The 23133-nt window shown below is 44.7% G+C and overlaps 5 protein-coding genes across 6 annotated transcripts; all 5 read right to left on the bottom strand.

The window, feature by feature from the left end:
* Positions 1 to 850: 850 nt before the first annotated feature.
* LOC100827296 (ubiquitin thioesterase OTU1) lies at positions 851 to 4402 on the bottom strand. Of its 2 annotated transcripts, none has more exons than XM_003575309.4 (9): positions 4346 to 4402; positions 3507 to 3602; positions 3347 to 3392; positions 2363 to 2471; positions 1912 to 2003; positions 1764 to 1826; positions 1560 to 1678; positions 1244 to 1319; positions 851 to 1166 (listed from the first exon to the last, which is right to left on the bottom strand). In XM_003575309.4, the coding sequence occupies exons 2-9, from the start codon at positions 3569 to 3571 to the stop codon at positions 1110 to 1112; spliced, it is 627 nt and encodes a 208-aa protein (XP_003575357.1). In that variant the 5' UTR covers positions 3572 to 3602; positions 4346 to 4402; the 3' UTR covers positions 851 to 1109. The 2 variants fall into 2 exon arrangements, with proteins under 2 accessions (XP_003575357.1, XP_003575356.1); XM_003575308.3 differs by having other exon boundaries at positions 4205 to 4378.
* A 406-nt stretch (positions 4403 to 4808) lies between these two features.
* On the bottom strand, positions 4809 to 8362 carry LOC100843058 (pentatricopeptide repeat-containing protein At5g56310). The gene is made up of 4 exons (XM_010235558.3): positions 6849 to 8362; positions 5773 to 5902; positions 5421 to 5537; positions 4809 to 5213 (listed from the first exon to the last, which is right to left on the bottom strand). The coding sequence occupies exon 1, from the start codon at positions 8334 to 8336 to the stop codon at positions 6906 to 6908; it is 1431 nt and encodes a 476-aa protein (XP_010233860.2). The 5' UTR covers positions 8337 to 8362; the 3' UTR covers positions 4809 to 5213; positions 5421 to 5537; positions 5773 to 5902; positions 6849 to 6905.
* Positions 8363 to 9284: 922 nt separating this feature from the next.
* LOC104583437 (MADS-box protein SVP-like) lies at positions 9285 to 10382 on the bottom strand. Its single transcript, NM_001303025.1, has one exon. The coding sequence runs from the start codon at positions 10380 to 10382 to the stop codon at positions 9285 to 9287; it is 1098 nt and encodes a 365-aa protein (NP_001289954.1).
* Positions 10383 to 14978: 4596 nt separating this feature from the next.
* Positions 14979 to 15868, bottom strand: LOC104583436. The gene has a single exon (XM_010235556.3). It carries the CDS (start codon positions 15495 to 15497, stop codon positions 15168 to 15170), a length of 330 nt encoding a protein of 109 aa, XP_010233858.1. The 5' UTR covers positions 15498 to 15868; the 3' UTR covers positions 14979 to 15167.
* Positions 15869 to 15995: 127 nt separating this feature from the next.
* LOC100822144 (probable beta-1,3-galactosyltransferase 2) lies at positions 15996 to 20713 on the bottom strand. Its single transcript, XM_010235555.3, has 11 exons — positions 19947 to 20713; positions 19274 to 19370; positions 19030 to 19091; positions 18702 to 18913; positions 18540 to 18603; positions 17628 to 17700; positions 17391 to 17511; positions 17084 to 17171; positions 16884 to 17009; positions 16679 to 16788; positions 15996 to 16582 (listed from the first exon to the last, which is right to left on the bottom strand). The coding sequence occupies exons 1-11, from the start codon at positions 20069 to 20071 to the stop codon at positions 16434 to 16436; spliced, it is 1227 nt and encodes a 408-aa protein (XP_010233857.1). The 5' UTR covers positions 20072 to 20713; the 3' UTR covers positions 15996 to 16433.
* Between the last annotated feature and the right edge of the window lie 2420 nt (positions 20714 to 23133).

The following is a 23133-nucleotide window of genomic DNA, read 5'->3' as shown; positions in this document are numbered from 1 at the left end:
ATCCAACCTTTTTCTCCGGATGAAGAAAGAAATACACCAAGTGTACATCGTACCGTCAACCGGTGGTCAAAATGTCAACTAAACTAGGCCTACGTACATACTGTCGTTCGTGCTTCCGCGGCCGCCACGATGGCACGATATAGATTTCACATGAGTAACACACACGAAAAATGCATGAGCTTTGACTTGAGCATTCCTGTTTGAAAGATCGACCGGTGCGTGCGTGTGAGACGTCCAACTCATGGAATACCGATGCAGCATCTGTACAAGCATAAAGAAACACGACGAATGAGACCACAGAATCTACGATGGGACGTATGCACACGTGCACCATAAGAACGATCTAACATGTTCTCTTTTTTGTTTACAACCACGGTCTAACATGTTGATACCAAAGGAGCTAGCCAGCCCAGCCCTGAAGAACGGGAAAGATTTCCCGAGGGAACAGATCGAATCAGGATTTAATACATGGACCGTACCCAAGCAAACCACAGAGGCCCTTTTAGAGCCCATTTGAACAAGGAAAGCACACAAATTGAGATGCCACTAAACGTGGAGTTTCTTAATAATACACGTGAGAAACTTCACAATTGCCATTTGGATATCACAGTACTGCTAGTGTACCATACATGAAAATTGTGAAAGAAAGAAAGAACGGAATGAAGAGAGAAATCACGATTATTTTACCCCAAAACTCCTAAGGAAATAGGCCACAATATAAGAAATTGAAAAGAATCACTGTAAGCTATTTCCTTGTTCCAAGGAATCACCAGTCCAAGGTTCTTGTGTTTGCCCTTATTTTCCAGTTCGGAAGTGGAGTCACCGAAAGCATGAGAACTGCATATGCATCTCGCAGAAAAATTTCTTCTATTTATCAAATGACACAGTACAGGCCACTTGAAGGAAAAAAAAATCAGAACAAACATACTTCGTACTACTACATGCATTGATTGATGGATCTTTAACTATTAAATTGACAGGCAATACAAACATCCAAACTGGAGATTATTAAATTTACTCTGTAAGAAAATAATATTTTTGTAATGCTGTGTAAGGAAACAAATGGAACAAGTGAGTGTACAACAACAGAGGTAGTGTAACTTCTATGGTCATTTGTATTCTTGGAAATTGACGTGGCCAGTGGCTTGAGCATGCTCGACGGCTTCCTGCATTGTGCACAAAAATAAAAGTGCTTTCAGTGCAATGATCTAAGAGCTGTGCAGCTAAAACCTAAGAAGCTCACCTTTTGGCCAATGACACCGATTTGGCACACGCCACAGCGCAATGTGAAGTTTGCAGTGTCTGTGTAGCTTCTCTTCCTACACATGCATGCCCAACAAAATTCAGCAACATTACTACTCAACCTCCTTTTTTACTGGGACATGCGTCGAAATGTGCAATTTTGTATAAGTATTTATACTAAAATCTTTTCTTGTTTCTACTCGGCCAACAGGTTACAGGAAAACAAATGAACTATTTGCATGCCCCTTGAGCTGCATTCTTACATTCATGAAAAGGGTAAGCTAAATAAAACATTCATGATCATGCTTAAAGATTACCTATGTGCCTCCTTTGCTAGGTTAAGAGCAAGGCCTTCTACGGGACCAATGGAACGGTTTCGGTCAACAAGGTAGATGGTCTGATCAAATTCTTCTGGTGCTCCTTCAACTGGAGACATCTGAATTTTTTTCATTAAAAAACAGTTAAAATAGTTAGGATCATGTCGTGTCTCTTTCAAGTGGGTTACTATCATGAAAACTCACTGCTAAAGCATCATAATGCAACCCATCATAAATGAGCATGGCCCTCTCGCTGTAGTTCTTCTCCTGTATCAAGGGATACAAGCTAAAAAGTAAGAATTAGTTAACGATTCCTGATAAACAAAGAAAGTAAACATACAAGATCACCGACCTGACCATACAGATCACAGCGTGTTGTCTGGATGTCATATGCAGCAATTTCACGCCCATAATATTCTGACAAAATCGATAGTTCTATGGCACCTTTACAACCAAAGAAAGTATAAGTTAAATTACTGAAATAAGAAGCAGGCACACTGATATATCAGTTGCAATAAGAAGCAGGCACACTGAAATATCAGTTGCAATTGGAAGCAGGCACACTGAAAATTATTGTTTCCCAGTGCAGATGCACTGGCACACTGACAATTTTCATGGTAAAGAGGATTATGTTTTCTCTTTTGGGGGAAAGAGGTGTCTAATGCAAACTTTGGAACATTATATGACCAAAACCAGTGCATGGCTGACAGAGACCAGTCTTGAGACAACACATTACAGGAACACTTGAAGCACGTATTTCCAGCATTAATATTATTGTGTAGAATAATAGTGCTGAAACTCACCTCCCCACTTTTCGGGATCCAAAATCCAAGCACAATACGCTTCATTTGGTTTTCCAAGAAATGCTTCATTATACTTTTCAGGATCACTAGCAACTGCTGCTGCTATGACCTTCGAGCAAACAGGGAATAGAAAGCAGCACAGTCAAGATTGGAAGTTTTTAAAAATTAACAAAATGGCAATAGCATGTACATACCAGCAGCACTACGTACATGACAGTTACTAGGTAAAAGGAACATCATGGTGTACAAATCAGTGATTCATTTATCCTAAGTGCACTTAAGTTATTTTCAATTGTGTTTGTTCTTATTTTCCACTGATAGATTGTACTGAACAAAACACACTGTAGGTACTGGATCGAAGGACTGTAAAGTCAATAGCGCGTTAACAGAACAACCTGAGAGCCTGCGTAACTATTTTTAAGAACATTCACTTGGTAGAATTGACAAAACTATGGAACAACACTTAAACAACTGCTATGCTCTTGGAGCCAATTTAATCTTATTGCATTAGCTAATCAGTACATGCCATGAAAGAAGGTCTAAAGAAGTTTGTCTATATCAGTTCAATTAATATTCAGCAGCTCATGCTCATCTGTCAGATATTTCAATACTGATGTCAAAATCGATGGCCTTTTTCATCCAAAAAGCTGTTTCAATCAATACAGTTGGCAGTGACCATACCACTGTTCTGGTAGAAAATCGACACCAGAACACGTTAAATGTACTGTAAAAAGAGCATAGCCTGCTTATCAAGTACTCCTTCCAATCCATAACAAGTGTCTTGGATATAGTTCAAAGTTAGTACTATTGATTGATTTTAGAACAACAAGCTTCGTACTCGTCACGATTCTACTTCTGTGCAAAACACCACGAGGTATATATTACCACCTACACAACATCAAAGTCTACAAACATGGGAAAGCAGGGGAAAAGAAAGCACAACAAGTACTACCAAATTGCTAAACAGTTATTCGAAGCAGTTACCTGTCTGAGCTCAGAAGCCTTGTTTCTATTATGCTCCATCACATACCTGCATCAGGGGAGGCGTTGAGAAGTACCATCAGCAACCCCCCCTGACTTGTGCGGAATCATTTCACTGCTAGTTTAGTACTACCAACATATTACGACAAACGTAGAATCATACCCGACGGCATTGAAGAGGCAACTGTTGTCTGAAGGGATCACTCTCCTCACAACAGTACCTTCCATCTCCACTCAGCTTAGAAATCTGCCCAAATCACTGAAACACCAAAGAAAAATTCAAAATCACGCTCGAGCTGGACGGCAACTGCATACACTACTTGCATTCTAATCAACACTTTCCACTTGGAACAAGGTGCTCAGGTTGAGAAATAACGCGGCAAACGACGGTAGAGATACCCGGCCAACATTTTCGCTCGGAACGACATGCTCAGATTGATAATGTGACCACACAACAGTGGATGAAATGATGCAAATGCACGATCTACTAATTCAAATCCCGCGAAATGGCGAGCTACGCGGATGCGGGGCACCTTACTCCCCCTCCACCACGCGCTAAAACGAGGGCAAATAAATACTAAATCAGAGGGTAAATATACATATAACTATAAGCAGGTGAGGGCAATCCACCCATGCCACCTAACTACCAACGTACAGCAAGCGGCTCCCACGAATGAATCCCCATAATATCAGAATAGATATTCGGATGGCAGGCTAAAGCGCCGAGGGAGGGATTCGAACGCTCGCGAGCTATGAACACACGAGAAAGAAAAGTCTGCCGCGCGCGACGAACCGGCTGCGAGATTCACGGAGCACGAGCGCACAACTGAGACGAGCATGTGACTACACGCACGCACGTACCGACGGAGCAGAGCAGGAAGCAGCGCGGGATTCGGCGCCGGGCGCAGGCGGCTGCTCCGTCCGAATCTAGCAGAGCTCTGAATTGGAGGAGAGAAGGGAGGAAGGAGGCGCGGGGAAGGGAAGGAGATGCCCGGAAGGTACCTGATCTGGAAGGCAAGTAGTAGGAGGGAGGGCATCGCCGGATCTGATACGCCTCTCTTCCTTTCTTTCTGAGCCCAAACCAAAAGTGTCTTCCCTCCATCTGCCATCCAACCAATATCCAACGGCCAAGACAGCACAAAGGAAAGAAAACACATGACTTAGGGCCTGTTTGGTTTTGAACCAACTCGGTCATGCCAAAATATTAGCAACCATCTAAAATTTGGTGCTTGTTTACTTTGTCGTCAAAAATTTGGTTGCCAATGGCCTTCTCGCCATCGCTCTCACAGATTTTTGCCAAAATCTTTGGTCAAGTGTGAGCTCAAGAATCGTTGGCCAAATAATTGACAAACCAAATATTGCCAAGATTTGATAGGGTTGCATTAGGCATAAACCAAACAAGCCCTAGACTAATCACGGTGCAAGTAACTTGGGTAGTAACATAAATGACAATTAGACATTTTGGTGACATGGCATGATAATTAATAAATAAAGAGAGTGTGTGCCATCACACTTTACAAGATAGAATGAGTTTATAAAACAATTAATGAGGTTTGTACATTACCACAGATTATGTTACTCTTGCTATTGACATTGCAACATAGACTAGTAACGTATAGATGTTACTATGCAATATGACTGGCCTCAGAGAGGAGGGTGCGAGCAAAGGGGGGGAAATTGGCGGCGACGGATTCTGATCGCTACGCGGCTCGCCGGGGTGGGAGCGGTGGCTGCTCGCTCGCCGGCCCAGGGGCGGTGGCTGTGCCCGCTCTCCGCAAAGTGGGAACCCGCTCGCAGGGGAGCTTCTCGCTGCGCTGTTAAGTTATGCCGCCTCGTTCCTCTGACCCAGCTTCCCTAGCATGTCGCAACTCTGCACGCATGTATATGAAAAATATTAATCTCCATCGATATACGTCATGAGACGGCAAGTTGGTATGGTTGCAACTTGCAACTCTGCATGCATATTTGTATATGGAATATTTAATCGCCGTCCATAATGTCATGAGACGGCAAGTTGGTATCGTGATATATTTTCTTCGTCCGTCCTGTGTTGCTCATGGGAAGTTGGTGTCCTCACCGTGCTGTTTCATCAGCAGGGAAGAAAATTCACATCGTAGTTCAGCGTTACCATGCACGCTAAGGAAAGCTACTCTGGGAAACATGTTGCCCAAAGGCCTCATCTGTCATCTCCTGTCTGATGAAGCAGAAAAATGTTTAATCAGTCGATATAATTATGATTCCATGAGTATCATATGTTCAGTACTGATTTGTATTAATGGTAAAAGTCACAGAAATTTCGACATGGTAACAAAATGTGAGACGCCACTAATATATACTCATGAACAACACAGATATCCCCCGCAAAAAAAGAGCAACACAGAGACAGTGTTGCCTAGTAGTAATAAAAGCAACCAATGAAATTTCCATACCAGCTCGCTTGGAGATCAACCATTTTACGAACCGAGGGCTGTGTGCCAAAGAGGATTGAAAATGATAAGCCTGGATGCGAAGCTTATGTTTCTTCCAGAGCCACATCTGAAAACCCTTTCTCTTCCACGGCTGCATTTGGAAAGAAAAGAAAAGATTAGTTAGCCCACTGTAGGGTTAGAGAAGGTTCGGGGATGATTAATGACTGGACATAATAACAAAAATATCTCATGCAAATCCAAACCAGAAAATTGTACTCCCTCCGATCCATAAAAAGTGTCGGGGATCTAGTACCAAGTTTAATAAGTGTCGGAGATTTAGTACAAAGCTAGTACAACTTTGTACTAAATCCCAACACTTATTATGGATCGGAGGGAGTAACTATTTGAGAGGCTGAATAATACTACGGAGTAAGTTATTAACAGATGTGCAAATGAAATACAAGACCAAAAACACAACAAAACCATACGACATGTGAAGACGGGATATTTAGTGGGATCATAGTGTTTACCAGGTTCCACTAGCCCTAACTGCTGCTGACCAAGGAAAACATGCCTATAGGCTAGAAGTCAAGCTTTGGAGCTTCCATGAAAGGTTACATTCTTTCTTATACGCCGAAGTATATGCTATATGGATATTGATCTTTATCTAGCAATCAACATGCTCCAAATATAGTTTCTGGACGAGTAGTGAAATCCACTCCCTTTGTTGCAAAATGTAAGGTGCCCACTGTCTACACGATCTAAGATTTAGGTTTGACAAACGATTAGACTAATAAAATGTGAGTCATGCAACACAATTTTATCATTTGGCTCACGTTCAAAGGCGTTTTTTCTAGTGATACCACTTTTGTGCCTCATAACTCACATTTTATTGGTCTAACTGCTGGTAAAACTTAAATCTTACAACGTGTGGGCATCTAACATTTGTAATGGATGATGGAGTATCATGCAATTTTTCATTCATTTTTCTAAAAGTTTAAACATGAGAATTACAACATCTCGAAACAAGAAACTTTTAATGAGAAGATGCAATACATTTATGCAATTCTCAAGTTAGATATAATCTTCATCCTAACCTGTCACAAAAGAGCAACTCCATTGAAAGTGGACGCACTCAATTCCTGATCACATAGTCATAAAGGAAGTTCTACTGCAACCAAACTCTGACCAGGTGGCTTTCTGAAAGTGGCTTCATTTCTTATCTTCCTTCTAAGGGAATCAACTTCATGCCACAGGTTCTGGTTAGCATAGATATTGGACAGAAGCACATTAGCACCCCCTTTATAGGAGCAAACAGATTCAATCTTCTTGAGAACTAGTTCTCCGATCTCCAATTCATTATTGATACTACATGCACTCAGCAATGCTCCTAGAATTGCCAAGTTTGGGTCAAAAGGCATGCTGTCAATAAGCTGAAAAGCACGTGAAAGAAGCCCTGCCCTGCTGAAAAGATCCACCATGCAGCCATAGTGCTTGATATCTGGGGTGACCTTGTACTTGCTCTCCATGGAATTGAAGATGCACATCCCCTCATCCACCAATCCAGCATGGCTACAAGCAGACAGAACCACAATGAAGGTGGTCGAATCAGGCAGTACTCCCATCTTCTGCATGCTCGAAAACAAAGCAAGCCCTTCTTTGACATGGCCATGAGATGCCAACCCGGAAATGATCGTTGTCCAAGAATGCAGATCCTTCTCATGCATCAAATTAAACAAAGCACGAGCTGACTCTACGCCACCGCACTTTCCATACATATCCATCAGCGCATTTGTCACAATCAAGTCACTTCCGAACCCCAGCTTCTCCACATAGCCATGCAGCCACTTAGCATACTCCAGGGAGCCAAGACCGGCACACGCAGAAGCAACTGACACAATCGTTGCCACATTAGGACTTGCAACCTCCTCTCCACGTCTCATTTCCTGGAAGACCTCAACGGCTTCAAGGTGCATTCCAGTGTCCACGTAACCGGACACCATGCCGGTCCATACAACCACATCCCTTGCCTGCATTTCATCGAACACCCTGCGAGCGGGGGCAGCCAACCCGCAAACAAAGTACATGTTCATCAGCGCCGTCTGCGTAAAGAGGTGGGAACTGTAACCAACGCGGATGCTTTGCCCGTGCAGGGACTCACACAGCGGAGGATCGCTGCCGGAACAGGCATGGATCAAGAAAGGGAAAGTGTAGGTGTCCGCCGGAACGTCTCTGTGGTGCATTTGGCCGAACAGGCGGAGAGCAATGCGGGGAGGCGACGCGCGGATGAGCGAGTTGAAGGAGAATGGGGAGAGGGAGGAGGCTGGGAGGTGGGAGAGGAGGAGCAGCGAGAATGGTAGGGAGAGGCGCGAGGAGACGAGGAGGAGGCGGGAGGCCACGAAGGGGTTGCCGGCGAGGCCGGAGACGAGGCAGTGGGAGAGGACGGGGAGGAAGGCGCGGTGGGAAGGAGCAGGGTGGAGGAGCGGGAGAAGGCGGCGGTGGCGGCGGAAGAGGGCGTTGGCCGCCGCCCATGCCGGAAGGGGAGGGGAAGGCGGCGACGGCGACGGGGCCATGTAAACGGCCATGCCATGGTCCGGTCTACGTGGAGTAGTGATCAGAGTCCAGAAAGTGGTTTACGTTTATACGTATTCTCACGGGAAAAGCGAAAACTACTCAAAGTCAGGAAGGATAGTACAAACACTTCTGTCGAATATTGAAAGCAAATGCAATGCAATCACATAAAATACGGCACATCGGGTCAACGATTGCATAAAATTTGACATTTGAAAACACAAACATTTGCTTTGATTCTAAATTCTTGTCGTTGTTTTAGTACAAATTTGAGAATTGAGTGACCTTAAATCATGTGACTTTGAGTGGCAAGTCACCGAATCTTCGTCCGCTATAAACAACCATGATCCTAGCTAATGTTAAAATCAGATAACAAGTGAAGCAAAATAAATTTTGTGAAATAGTCAATTGCGACGGCCGAGGGTATGTGGGATTCGACGTCAACAATTTGTGGTATGGTCAGGCGTCCAACAGCGAGGAGTGGAAGGCCATCGGCGAGTGGCCATCAGTCTCTAGAGTTGTTTGCGTGTTAGCCAACAAAAGAGGTAACCAAGTAGGCAGATGATATAAAAGGAACGTCGTGAAAAAACAGTATTGTCTCCATAAAAAAAACAGCGTCCATGCATTTTGATATTCAATTTTGACTACTATCAATTCAACCAATTTATGTAAATTATGTGTTATAAATTTTATCCAACGGATACTCTTTTTTTCTTTTTTGAAAATATGAATCAGATAATAAACTTTTTGTAGCATATAACCCACGTATCACCGTTCCAATTGTTCCTGAAGGTTTGACATCGAAATGTGCCTCATCCTTTGTGAAAAATGAAGAAGTGTTGTTTAACTGTAATCACTAGAAATCATTATTCATCATTAATAAGAGAAACATCATAATGGAACGTTTTAATTTCAAATCAACAAACCCTAATTAAACACTTCCGATAGAACTTGATCCAGATTCATAAAAAGCTGCACGTCGTCCCGTAGACCCCGTCCATTTCATAGAAGGCGCCCCCACGGCCATGGCCAAGATCGCCTTGGTTGTTGTAGCCAAGGTTATAGTAGTCGAAGCCGCCATGGTTGAAAGGCAGAGCAGGCGGTTGCGGCGGCGGCAGCGGCATCATCGGTACAAGCCCGTGGTTCATGCCACCGCCGCCCATCAGCCTTATGTTGGTGTCCACGGCGCCGACCTCACCATGGTTACCGCCACCGCCGCCGCCGTCTGCCATGAACGAGCCGGAGCTCGAGCCGAGGTAGTGGAAGAAGCTGCCCGCATCGTTGCACATGAGATCGGTCCCATTGTCCATGGCCGCCGCCTCATGGGCATTGCCATGGCTGCTCCCCATGGCGTCAGGCGCGTAGTACGGGCCGCCGGAGCCGAGGTAGTCGAAGAGGTCTCCGCCATGGCCGTGATCCGCCGCGGCGTACGAGCCGAGGTAGTCGAAGAGGTTTCCGCCATGGCTGCTACCAATGCCGTCCGCGGCGAGGCACTGCTGCTGCTGCTGTTGCTGCACCATGGCTTCCTGGGCGAGGATCTCGTGCGCGCGCTGGGCGGCCTCGGCCTGGACGCCGAGGAGCGCGGCGAGGGCCGCCTCGAGCTGCGGCGCCCCGCACCGGCTCAGGTCTCCATCGACCCAGACCCCCGCGGCGCGCACCATGGCCTCGAGCTCTTTACCTCTAACCTCCTTGGCCTCGTGCACGGCGTCCGCCAGCCGCTCCGCCTCCCGCTGCAGCTCGCTCAGCCTCGCCAGCTGATCCGTGCCGCTGGCGGCGGCGGCGGCGGCGGGGGCTGGGGCGGATTGTGGGTTGAGGAAGCGGTCGACGACGGCGGGGAAGGAAGGGTGGGCGAAGGAGTAAGGCTTGCCGGCGGGGGAGAAGACGACGAGGGCCACCTGGGCGTCGCAGAGCACGCAGAGCTCGAACACCTTCTTGACAAGCCCCTTGCGGCGCTTGGAGAAGCACACCTGCAGCGCGTTCGGGTCCCGGATCAGCTCCATCTGGATCTTCTGCCGCCCCTGCGTCCGCTTCATGGTGGCCGCCTTCGCCGCCGGCTTCATCGTGCGATCCGATCGCCTGCTGCTGGGGGCGGAAGAATGCATGTTGGCGATCTTTTGCGCGTGTCGATCTAATCAGGCCGGTGACATGAGCACGTACGGCAGCTATATATGCGTGGGCATATATAGAGAGAGAACGGTACGTGACGAAAGAAGGAAAGTTTTTTTGTATTAGAAAAGGAAGGAAGGATTGATTGATTGATCGAAGAATCAGGTCCTCATTCGGCTGGACGTCCAACGGTTTTGAAAATACAACGTTTACCAGTCAAAAGCATCTCGTAACAAGTGACGATCAGGACAAATAAGGATGCCAAAACCAGAGGTGTGTTTTGGCACGTGTAGATGGAGGTCTGAGGTCTCGGCATCACTTATTGTGCATGCAGCGGACGACCGTTATAGTAGCCGAGAACACTTTTTGCATACATGAATTTTTCGTTTCTATACATCTTCCCTCTTCGAACGTACTAGAGCCAATGTGTATGTGAACACTTCAATTATATTGAACTTCAATATATACGCCTCCCAGTATGTAGGGGTGGGCCCGCAGTATGTATACCTCTCTCTTTGCTTTATTTTCTTCTCCCTTTGTTTACTACACTCGCTACAAAATTGTGTGTACCGCGAGTCAAGAGCGAAGAGTGAATCGCGGCTACTGAAATCATATTGTACCCCGTACTGGTATACATGTTGCCCTTGCACATGTTATTCCACGAAGAAAAAAGAAACAACCATAACAATAAAAACGTGTACAATACATTGGTGTCAGTATTTTCTTGACCATGCCACGTAGGATAATTGCTGACGTAAAAAAAAATAGGATTGAATAAAGATATGTGCTTTCTTTTTACTAAGAGATGATCTCTGCACAAGAAGGATAAGGCAAAAGTAAGACAAATTTCTCATTGTGGTAGATTTCATCTTTTCTTAACATATATTTAATTAATTTTATTCATCTAAGAATTAATAGTAAGATATGAGATTAAGAAATAATCTATTGTACACCGTATTTTGTTGTCTTTTTCTAAATGTTGTGGAACAGATAAGAGAAAAGTCTTATCAACCATTATACATGCATGCCCTAGCTAAGCATTCTTTGGTGACGCGTGAAATCTCCACCCGATTGTATCAAGAAGTTGGTATCCAAACATCTCATAGCTCGGCTCACACTTGTTGAATTGTTCTTTGATGTCTCTATTTTGCACATTTTATGTTGGTATCAATTTCTTCTAAAATTATGAAGAACATATTTAGGCAAGAAAGAATCAATGAACGAGGAGTGTCAAATATCTAATGACAAATACTTTTAGACAGCTTCCACAATCTAGAACTTTCTATTTACTTAAGATAAAAATAATAATATTCTACACAATTATACATTTATTACGTGCATCTATTAGGAGGTAGACAACCATACATTTTAAAGATACGTACCTTGGATTTTATGGATCATACGGTTTAGAGCCTCTTATAAAATAAATATGGATGCTAAAAGCATGTACAATGCAAGTGCTTAATTGTGAGCTCAGAGAAAAAATGTTTTTTTGGTTAATCAGAGGGTCTCGTTTCGCATAGATGCTTTTCCCAGTTGCTTGAAAAATTAATTGGTGCTTAACACTTTCTGTCATTCATTTGTGTGGAATCACTTTTCATTGTAAGTATTCTAATATAGACTAAAACAAAATATACACTGTTATTCATTTGAATCCCACAAATCAACTCGCAATGACATGTGGGTTTTTTAATATATTTTTCTTAGATTTAAAAATACTTAATATAATAGATAATCCATCAAGAAAAGCACAACCGATATAACGTAGGTTGCAAAATAATAGGATCAAAGTACATCTAAATAATTTACTAACGTAGGTTGCAAAATAATAGGATCAAAGTACATCTAAATAATTTACTTACCATAAAATTTTACAAAACATAATACTATATTGTAATCTTCGGCAAATATGCTATGTGATTAATTTTATTAAGTGTAATAGAAAACTATATCAATTAACTTTTTAATGTAACAAATTTTATTTTCAATACAAAACATGATCAAAGTACACTCTTAAAAATGTACTTACATATAAAAAAATAATAGTGCCAAGTAGTGTTCAACAAATATGTTATATGTTTAATTTTTTTTAACGTAATAGAAAACTATATCAATAAATTTTGTAAGGTAAAATTTTATATTTTTGATTGAAACAATAAAAAAACACAATACAAAAAAATTCCACATGGTAACAAAGAAACCGACTATGAAAAAATAAAGATAATTACATTTTCGAATATGACATCAGTTTTTCTTTTATTACAACGTACATTGGATTATTTAAGTTTAATTATACAATTGTCCATTTAAGGGTAGTCACACGATCAAACCTAAAATAATACAATATAAGTATTTCAGGGCCGAAATATGCTCGCGTACTTTTCCAGAAAAAATAAGTACGTACACATGTCTACATGATGCCACATCAGAAACATACATATCTAAGTAATAATACAATTTTAGTGCAGCAGAATTAAAGTTATTACAACCGTAACAAGCTTCGATACAAACCAAAGATTTCATCAGAAAGTAGCAGCGGAATAAGATACAACTTGATATAAGTTGGCTTGAATGAAATCAGTGTGGCGTCCAACTAAACACATCACACACATGACTTATAGCCGACGTGGGTAGAATGTCTATTGATTTTTTTTGTACTAGAATTCGTCACACTTGCATAGGGAAGGCCAACACTCCTGAACAACAGTGGAGGCAAGAGTGAGTCCTGAGAGTACTCAGCAAGACTTATGCCTTCAAATTTAGTTATCTTAAGAACTTGTAGACATTTTTCTCGATTTTTATATCGATATATCACTTCAATACTTTATATAATGTGTTTTTATCTCTTGTGTAATTGTGGTTGTGTGAAAGTCAAGTCGGTGAGTTAAACGTTCCCAGGTGATGTCATCCTAGGCGGCGAGAGTTTGGTGTCGACATAACCGTAAGCAGTAAACACGTGGCGTCTTCGTCTCCAACTGTTGTGTCTGCAAAGTAGAAGCCACCGTCAGCATCACAGATCGATTTCACTCAACCTTAAGCGAGCAAGGATGGCTTTTTCGTCGACGAGCATGTCAAACAAAGTAGTGTGTTATTTAGTTCGGTAGAAAAAATGGATGGATTTAATTGAGAATAGGAAATTAAGCCAGTACGATTAATCGATCGAAACATTTCTGAGGGAAATAAGAAATGATCATGTAATATGACGAGCATCCATATTTATGACAAGTAATAATGTTTTTATCATGAAAGTATTACATTAACACATTTTAAATTGGTTGTTTGAGTTAGTAGAGAGATAGTAAAAGGGAACGTTGGGTATATGATTATGTTGTCACTCTATGCTTTCATACAACAACGAAAAATAAAAAACGATGATCCTTGTCACTATATGATTATGTTGGGTGTATAATTATGTTGTCACTGTATGCTTTCATCTACCATTATATATGTCGTTCGAGGTTTTTGTTGCTAGAGCATCATGTGAAGGGTGATTATAGATCTATCCTAATTTAGTTGATACTCCGGTCCTCCACCATATGAAAGATGATACTTGTCATCAAAACGATGCATGAGATTTCCTCCTTCTCCAAGACAATCTGGACTTCGTTTCAAAGAGAGAGAGACCGATGATGATAGCTTTTTCAGCGAATGTTTGAAAATTGCAGCTTTTTGCCGGAATGTCTGGTGTCATCTATAAGATCGGATTGTGCACTCCTTGTGAGTAGTTGTCCTTTTTTCGTTTCTCCCAAATCAGTTGCTTGTAACTGAGTTTGGGCCTTTTTGATCTCCTGTACATGAATTTTCTTGTCTTCTTTAATGAAAAAGCAGAGCACCTGCTAGGTTCTAAAAAAAAAAACGAGCTTAAGCAGTAGCTATGTAGCAATCTTTCTCTTTTGAATTTTGATCACATGAGTTGCCCACATGATGGAGGATCTACTCTCTTGTAATGAGCACATGAACGATTGATTCCCTTCATATTATGTCTTATATTATGTCTCATTTTGGTACGGATATTGTTAGATGTGTAGTGTAGGATTTGGTCACCGTCCAAACACACCATAGGAACCATGGCACAACCACCAGAAGTTACTGTCAAAGAATTGTTCCTTGTATCCAAAGCCTTTTATGAGCCCAGTAATTGGGGTTAGACTCATCCCTAATGAGCCATTAGACGTAGTAGTCGCAGAGCACGTAGGGAGAGGAAGTTGGGGAACAAGATCAACAGTACAAAAGAACCGGAGAACAAAACGCTGAACAGCCAAGCCAAAGCGCTGAACAGCAACACAACTTATCCAAAGTCACCAGTCCTCCTCTCGAGCAAAACACCATAGGCTTCCCGGTGTGAGCCACGACGACCACACTGGGACAGGGATGGAGCCGGGTGATTTGTTTGGTGCAAAGTTGACGCCGAAGACACACGAAAATCGAAAGAACCTAAACTGCACAAGTACGTTTTGACTGCGATCCCCGCCTCCCCATGCTCAAACTCTCGCCGGCGTTAGCCTTTTCGTGTGGCCTCTTTGATCTGACCGCGCCAGCACCAACCGTTCTTGTAAAGAAATGTCTTTATGACAATCAGATGGGTTGCCCCTGTTAAATTCTTTTCGATCAATTGTACTCCAACACAACACAACTTCACGACACAGGACCAGACTGGAGCAGTAGCAGATCTACAGCTGTTGCCACTGTTGTCCCCATCAGAACCTAACCTTTTAAGCCAAAGAAATTCAGCGAGCCATCTACACAGATATCAGGAACGCCTCCGCCTCCGGCGTCGGCGGCAGGAACACCACGCACCTTGCCGCCGCCATCCTCCTCCGGAGCGGGTACCGCGCCGCGCCCCTCGCCGGGGTCCCCGACAGGAAGTGCGGCACGCCGCCGCCTTGCCGCTGCTCCGCCGCCGCGGGAGCCGCGGGCGAAGGAGGGGCAGACGACGGGAGCGGGAGGCGCGCCGCGGCAGCCGCCGACCGGAGCGAGCGGGCGACGATCCTCGAGTCCCGGAGCCGCGCGAGCGCCCCCGGGCGCAGAAACCGGCCGTGGCACTCTGCCGCGCGGCTGCGGCGCTCCATCGCCTGAGACGGAGGGGGGCGGAGATTGACCTGGTCGGCCGGCTCGCTCTTGCGACGGCGGGGATGTGGATGGGAAACGTGCGGCCCGTGTGGAGGAGGATTGGCGGGGGCGGGTGGGAGATTTAATACAGGAGGGGATCGACGATGCGAGCAGTGGAGTGGAGGGAAACCATGGCGGGAACGAAAAACTGGAGGGAAAACTGGGAAAAGGAGACGAAACACAGACGAGTGGTGTGTCCCTGACAGGTGGGCCCGGAGGATGCCTTAGAGATGTGTACTGACAAAAAATTTAGTACTCGTAGCAAATTCAGACTTTCTCTTTTCCATGTTCGTGGTTTGCCCACTTTTTACTAGCTCATGATTTGATTTGCCACTGTAAAGTTCATGATTGGGTAATTAGGGAAAGTAGGATGTAGTTTTTCAGGATAGAAAAATAACAAGCGTGAATTGCGTCCTGAAGAGTGGCAAATCAGTTGTTACAATCTTTGGAAAGGCAAATCATGAATTGCATCCTCCACCATTTGTACTGAGCTTAAACTGTTTTATTCTCAACAGGACGGTACGGATTTCTCCACAATCACTGAAATGAAGCATCAGGATTCAGGTAGTTTTATTCCGGTCATACATCTCATCTCAGAGGCCAAACGGTACAGGAGATCGATACAGAATGGCCACCTGAAACATTTTTATCCACGAAAAGAATGCAGCGACAGCTCGTATTTATACCCTTCTTCACCATCACCTTCGCCTTCGCTGCTACCGGCGGACAGACTCTACGTAAAATTGTGGTCCGCTTCGTCGGCGTCAGCTAGCCCCAGAATCAAATCACAGCTACCTACAAAATGAATCACACACCATACACAACACCCGTGGGCGATCTAGTATACAACTAACTGACAGGGAAGCTTCTGCTTCCGCGTCGGTGTTCCGTTCGCGCTACAAAGTGGAATTCCACAGTGCACTTTCGCCTTCGGCGCACTTATTGTGCACCTCCCAGATCCTGCCTTCCGAGTTGCATATGCCGCTGCACCTCCAGTCGAAGGATGCAGCGCAGATGTTCCCTGCCTGAGCTTTCCATTCGCAATCTGTGGGGAAACAGTGAGGGGACATGTGTGACATCAGTCTATGCACAGGTCACCGGATAAGCTGGAGTTATAAGACATGAAGCAATGGAAGCTCACCAGGTGGGGTGCCACAGCAAAGTCTCTTTTCATCAATGTGCTCAGCATCTAACCCGAGGAACCAAGATCCTAATGAAACATCCTCATTTATATACTTGTGCAGGACATGCCTATCATAAATCGTGTTAGCAGCGACTCAATTAGCTTTCACCAGAACCACAAAAGTTCAAAGTCTGCAGTTACAAGAAAATGTATGATATCTCACTTGTTTATGGATATGTATGTTGCTAGGTCTTTTGAAATGGCGTATAATTGACCAGTAGCATGTCGAAAATACTTATTTCCTGGTTCGCCGAATTTCCAATGCTCGGGCTCATAATATCTCACACCCCTGGAGAAAAAAGGGCTAACATATTTTAGCAACTTCGACAAGCAAGAAAATGGAGATATATACGATGTACTTACTTTTCAGATAGGACAGGTCCAGATTTCATGCACCCAATATATACTCTGGGCTTCCATGCATGTTTGGATAATATCTGACCAAGCGTTGCTGCCAATGTAATAAATTGATGTTACAAAGAGTTCATTATGTAAGTAAAGATGTCTTTTGAAAATCTGAAAAATTGCCCCATGGTATCCCACCTACTATTTGGACCTAGGCTAATACTTCTAATCCATATAAAGGCACTCTGTCGATGATCATCAAGTTGCAGACACATATACTAACTTTGCTCCTAACTTCATAGCAGTATAGGGCATAAAGAATTACCTATGTTTACATGGACATCGTCATCAACTTTCACATAAAAATCTGCATCCCATAATGAAACAGCTGTAGCAAAGTATGTCTTGGTTTTACCAGATAGTGCAAGGTATCCTTCTACATGATCCTGCATGAAGTTGTAACAACAGTAAACAGGGAGGCAAAACAGCATTCCCAGTCAAATGAGAACACCAATCACATCGGCACTCCCATTAATAGAAATTTAAGAAAGAAATAACTTACTATCTTCATGAAATCCCCGTGTTTTCTGTCCTCTGCTTCAATTGCTCTATCAATAATTCCACCTGATATAGCACTGCACAATATGTGGAAAATGATGTTATGCCTGTCTTTCCTTAAACAGCTAACAAAAGGAAGAAGAAAGAGACATGACTAAGAAGACATTGATGTTATGCTTTGACACGCATTGCATGAAATGACTTATCTTTTGTAGTATCTCAGAACAAAATTATTTTAACAGAATATCTTGTATTAAAGGGCGAAATTGAGGCCACGTCACTTCACAACCCACTATTTCACAGACTCGTTGACCCTTAGAAATCAGTGTGGCTGATACTCATGAACTAACTTTTCCTCTAAATTTTTTATTGTCTCACCCTTTTTCAGATTCTTTTTCCATAGATCCTTAATTGCAGTCACTAACTCGGCTACAAAAATTTGGGGATCTCAGCATGTCTAGAAGCATATGAAAGGCAGGATTCAAACCTACGTAGAAATCCTTCAACAGATTTACAAAGATCGTTTATTTGCAGTCTACAGGAATTACCTTTGGAAGAATCATTCAACTACATTAAGATCTGAGGTTGTACAAAATATATGTTTCTAAATAGTAAAGTTAACTGAAATAACTACTGAATATATACAGTTGCAATTGGAAAAAATATAGTTGTGACAAAAGATAAGAACTATGTGTAATTTAAGTTCCGACATTCTTGTGAGTTGAGGCTTCTTTTCAATTGTCTGAAAAAAGATAAGAACTATCTGTTTCACCCTGTTGATCTAAAAATACATGATAGTTTATCTTTTATGAATCCTGATTGAAGCCGTTGAAAAAAAAGGAATCCTGATTAAAGAAATAAATAAATCCAGAAGTTCTCAACATTCACACATAAAAAAGATCCATCCACACCATACCTGTGGCCAATGACAAAACGAATTATGATCCCTTTCTCTTCTTCTAGTTTTTTCCTTTGTTCACCTAATTTTACAGTACTCCGTTATTAGTTATTGAGGGCGTGCCAATATAACAAGTGACAATATAAAGCCAGTAAGATTATAGAGTTTCATGCCAGCAACCTCGAGGCATCCAGGTGTAACGTATGGAGTCCCTTCTCTTGCGACTGCTAAAGGCAGTATTGATCCCAATCACCATACGGTACTTTCTCCTGACAATCGACTCAGAAACTTTGAACTCTTCTGCGACAGGAGAACCATTGAGCAAGGATTCTTGCAGAGTTCTTGCAGCTGAGAGTTCTGTCTCTAAACTCGCTATTGTCTTATCTAGTGTTCTACATCCCAAAAAAAATAAATCAAAATGCCAATCAAAATTAGTTTTTCATAAAAGATACTATCAATAAAGGGACAAATGTTGTGCTCAGGAAAGAAAAACAAGGTTGGTACATACTGTACATCGTGATGAGTATCTTGAACTGGCAACTCATCTTTGTAGTTGTGTAGTTCTTGGATCTAGTAACACGTGATAATCAAACAAGGTATCACTGACTGCACACGGTATCATAAATTTATAATATGCAGAGATGGTTGACTTTCATAATGCTGACTCGTCGTGGCTGACATACAAGAATTAGAGTGCTAATCCTTAACAGCAGAATACTTGAGAGAAATTAATGAAGGAGAGATCAAACTACCTTTTTAGAACCACAGTCTCCAGCAACTAGCGCGCCGCCTTCATCGTCCTTCTGATTTGGCCGTGCAATCTCAGTTGCCTCAGGCAGTGTCCACATTCTGGATGAAGGAAAACCAGTTAACACAAGAATCATCATTTCCTAAACGTCCAGGTCGAATGGCGTTGCAACGAAAAAGACTAGCCCAATTACACCGCTGCAGTAGGAGGACAAATACAGTACAGATATTCAATGTCGAACAACATCAAGCAATAACTCGTCTCTACAATTACATCGAGATTCTGTGCAGGATCATTCGCGCTCCGCCCTAATTGGTAACGGAAGACGTACAAATGTGGCAGCAATCACTGAATTTCTAAAATCAGAGCTTTAAACACCCTCAAAATCGGCTAGCATCAGATTACTGCATGACCAGAATAGCAAGAACACGTCAATTGTTGGATGGCAGAGCAGAACGAAGACTCTGCCGACAGAATCAAGAAATCCCCAATTTGAGAAAAATCAATCGAGTCCCCCAGATGCGAAGGCTCGCGGGACGCCGCGGATCTTGCGCTAGGCCTAGCTGGATTTTTTAGCTACCGTGAGAGCTGAGCTGAGGTCCGCGTACCAGGAAAGCAGAGCAGCGAATCTGGAATTGAAGAATCAGCTGGCGTGGAATTGGAGCAAGCTGGTTTACCTGTTGGTGAAGAGCAGGCCGATGCAGAAGCTCCCGAGGCAGAGCAGCACGGCCCACCGCCTGGACACCCCTCCATCCCCTCCTCCTCCTCCGCCGCCGCCGCCGCTCCCTCTCCTCCAGCTCATGGCCGCCGCCGACAACTCGAACGCTGCCCAAGCACCGCCACCACCAAGCCTCCTCCTCCTCCTCTAGCTTCTCAATTTCTCAACTCAGTCCCACAGACCACAGTCCACCGAGGAAGAACTGATGAAAGAGCTCTTCTGTCGTTCTTGGCTTGTTGCCCTTGGCGGCCTCGCACAGCACGCAGCTGTGTTGTTCAGTACTCACCTCCCCTTCCCTCCTCCCCACGACGGGCCATGTGGGATACTCCTGCGGGAGATCAGTCCACTGGCGCGCACGCTACGTACGCCATTACCCCTTACACCCGCATTGATTAAACTAAACGCGACCGCAGGGGACGGTAACCGGTAACCGCCAAGCCAGGCTCGCGAGGGCGGCGGGTAAACCCCAAAGGAGGACGGGTGTGTCGGGGCCGAATGAGATCAAACCAAACCGCCCCACTCTGTTACCGGAGCGGATCAGAGAGCTTGAGGATGGTTCGGGAACCGAGATCTTCCTTTCCCCGGTGCGGCAGCTTTTTTAATGGCGTGGTGGGCAGGCTTCGTCTTTTACCGGCGCGGTTGGACACAGACTGCTTCCACGATTCCCCTTTTGTTTGCTCACATGCGCTTGCTGTTGCTGCAGCTGAGCTGAGGTGAGCTCCACTTGCTTGCTTGCAGCTACGCAGGGTGGGGTGAGGTGAGAGGATGTGAAGGCCCAACGGCCGCGTGTTGGGCGCTGGTGTGGCGTCGCTGTCGGTGCCTGGCTGCCCGTGTGGGTAGGTGCCGGTGGCCGTGGCGGGAGAGGGTGGTTGGACGGGACGACGGGAATGGTCAAATCGCGTTTTGTTGGTCCTAATTGCGCGCGCGTCTCCTGATTTCAGCCACATCCGTGTTTGCTTAAAAAAGGGGGTTAATGCCTAATTCCTCTGTTCCCACAAATGTGACGTGAGCCCATATCGATCATGCAAACACGACGGAATGGCCTCGTCTACAAGGTGTTACGGTCAGGATGCCGTTGGGAGGGTTTGGGTCAACCGTGGTTCGCTCTCCCCGTATCCAAAGATTGGAATGCCCATACTTATACTCCTCAAAATTTACCCATTACTCATGTTACCTCAGACATCAAGAACAATAATTCAAATTTCTGATGCAGGTCGAAAAAAAGGCAAATTCTTGAAGGAAAAAAAAAGTTTGATCCATCGGCGGCCCGGACAGACGGCGGCCCGCGCCAGCGAGGAGGAAGAGGACGACACGATGGGTAGAGGTGAAGAGCTCCCTCGCCGATGGTGGTCCGGGTCACCAGGGAGGAGGAGCGCCCTCTCTCCGTTGAGCCGTCCGTGTCGGGGAGAAGAAGGGGTGGCGGACTGGGCCGCAGCAGGGTGGGTATGGATAAGGTAACAGGTAATGGACAAGAAACGACAACCTGATGTTACGGGAGAGCGGGGGGTCGAACGGCTGGCGATCATCAGAAATGTTTAGAAGGATGCCGCTCTGGGACACACAGGTCATGCGGAGTAAGAGAAAGTTTTTTTTTAGACAGAGTAAGCGAAAGTTGGGCAAGGTGCTGCGCGAGGGACTTGGCAAATATTTTTAGAATGACTTGTAACTTTAAACTTTATTCGAGAACCATTACAGCACAATGTATTAGATCATAGACCCTAAAGATTACAAGATAATTCCTATAACTAAGAATACATTTTTTCCGTGGTATCATTCTTTGCAAGCTGAAATGCTGCCAATGCTTCAACATGGAGACCGCAATAGACTGGAGCGGCAACATAGTTACTCATATCCCCACGCGAACTTGACTACTTTTAAAGGTTTTAAAAAGCCCCTTGAGTCGATCATCCAAAAAGATAGAAGCCGTGAGCGTTGAACGTACTTGGGCCGGGGATGATCCCCTAAAGATACAGGTCGTCGAACCGCAAGATCTTCACCAAAACATCAGAGAAGGAATTCCAAAATATAAAACCAGCAAAAGCACAACAATACACTGACAAAAACTCAACAGATACGTATAAATGGATCTGCGAGTACACAAACCCAATATCGGTAAGATTGGGTACACTGAACCTATGGTGACTAAAACTCTCTGGTTCCGCGACAACGCCCACTGAGACACCCCCACAGGAAAGGAAGAACCAGAATACCTTTATTCGAGACGACATTGCAACCTCCACCATCGTGTTGCTATCAAAACCAAAAAATTGATATAACCAAACACTTGTGGATACTCTTATGAGGAATCGAGATTCCCCTCACCTCGCATCGTCAAGACGGCGGCCGAAGGCGAGGGGGACGGGCAACCTTCAAACGGCGGCTGCTAGGGTTTTCTTCATCAGGCGATTGGCAATTAATCTAGCCATACCACCGTACGTCAACCTATCGCCTGAGGCCCAGTTATTTGTAAGCCCATATTACGTGACATGTTACAAAAAAAAATACAGGCCAAATGGTAAACCCTTGCAATGAAGAAGAAATGTAAGGAAAAAAAAAGCGTCCGAATGGACCCAGCATGCAGCGCTCCGCTTCCGCTCTGTTTGGCCGACAGCAGCGCTCCCGACCGGTTCCAATTAGATCAACGTTGATGGAGGCTGGTGTGTTGTGAACGGCGTGCCATGGAGGAATCTATCGGCTCCTCCCCAGAAAGTGGCTTGAGCACCTGCGCCATCTCCCGACGCATAACAGGACCGGCCCTAGGCCCAGCTGTGCTGTTCTAGTCTCCTAGATACTGAGACTCTGAGGACCAAGAGTCCAACATTCTAGAAATTGGACCAAGAGTCCAACACCATGCATGCACGTGGAACACGCGGCTGAAGCGGCGAAGCGGGCCGGGCTAGCGCTGTACCCGCCGGAGGTGGAGCGGGAGGTGGCGCTCGTCCGCGCCGGCAAGCTCCTCAGCCCCGTGGACGCCGACGGGAACAACAACAACAACGCCGCCGACATCCAACTCCAAGCGCCGCTGATCCTCCCCCTCGACGCCTGGCAACCGCCGCCGCTCCACCTCCCGCAGTTCAACAGCGCCCCGCCACTGCCGTTATTCCAATTCACTGCCAACAACTCGCCATACGAGCAGCACGTCTCCA

This window comes from Brachypodium distachyon, chromosome 3 (assembly GCF_000005505.3).
Source record: "Brachypodium distachyon strain Bd21 chromosome 3, Brachypodium_distachyon_v3.0, whole genome shotgun sequence".
Lineage (NCBI taxonomy): Eukaryota > Viridiplantae > Streptophyta > Magnoliopsida > Poales > Poaceae > Brachypodium > Brachypodium distachyon.
This window is presented reverse-complemented; position numbering and strand designations above follow the sequence as displayed.

Bases quoted from the DNA above. Each gene is read 5' to 3' on its own strand.
- LOC100827296 (XM_003575309.4), bottom strand. From the start codon at position 3,571: ATGGAAGGTACTGTTGTGAGGAGAGTGATCCCTTCAGACAACAGTTGC. The intron at 2,004-2,362 runs GTGAGTTTCAGC...TTGGTTGTAAAG, and splicing joins GGATCCCGAAAAGTGGGGAG to GTGCCATAGAACTATCGATT. The intron at 1,679-1,763 runs GTGAGTTTTCAT...AAAAAAATTCAG, and splicing joins TGCATTATGATGCTTTAGCA to ATGTCTCCAGTTGAAGGAGC.
- LOC100843058 (XM_010235558.3), bottom strand. From the start codon at position 8,336: ATGGCCGTTTACATGGCCCCGTCGCCGTCGCCGCCTTCCCCTCCCCTT.
- LOC104583437 (NM_001303025.1), bottom strand. From the start codon at position 10,382: ATGAAGCCGGCGGCGAAGGCGGCCACCATGAAGCGGACGCAGGGGCGG.
- LOC104583436 (XM_010235556.3), bottom strand. From the start codon at position 15,497: ATGGAGCGCCGCAGCCGCGCGGCAGAGTGCCACGGCCGGTTTCTGCGC.
- LOC100822144 (XM_010235555.3), bottom strand. From the start codon at position 20,071: ATGAGCTGGAGGAGAGGGAGCGGCGGCGGCGGCGGAGGAGGAGGAGGG. The intron at 19,371-19,946 runs GTAAACCAGCTT...TCCTTCATCCAG, and splicing joins GGCCTGCTCTTCACCAACAG to AATGTGGACACTGCCTGAGG. The intron at 16,789-16,883 runs GTGAGATATCAT...GATTTATGATAG, and splicing joins ACATACATATCCATAAACAA to GCATGTCCTGCACAAGTATA.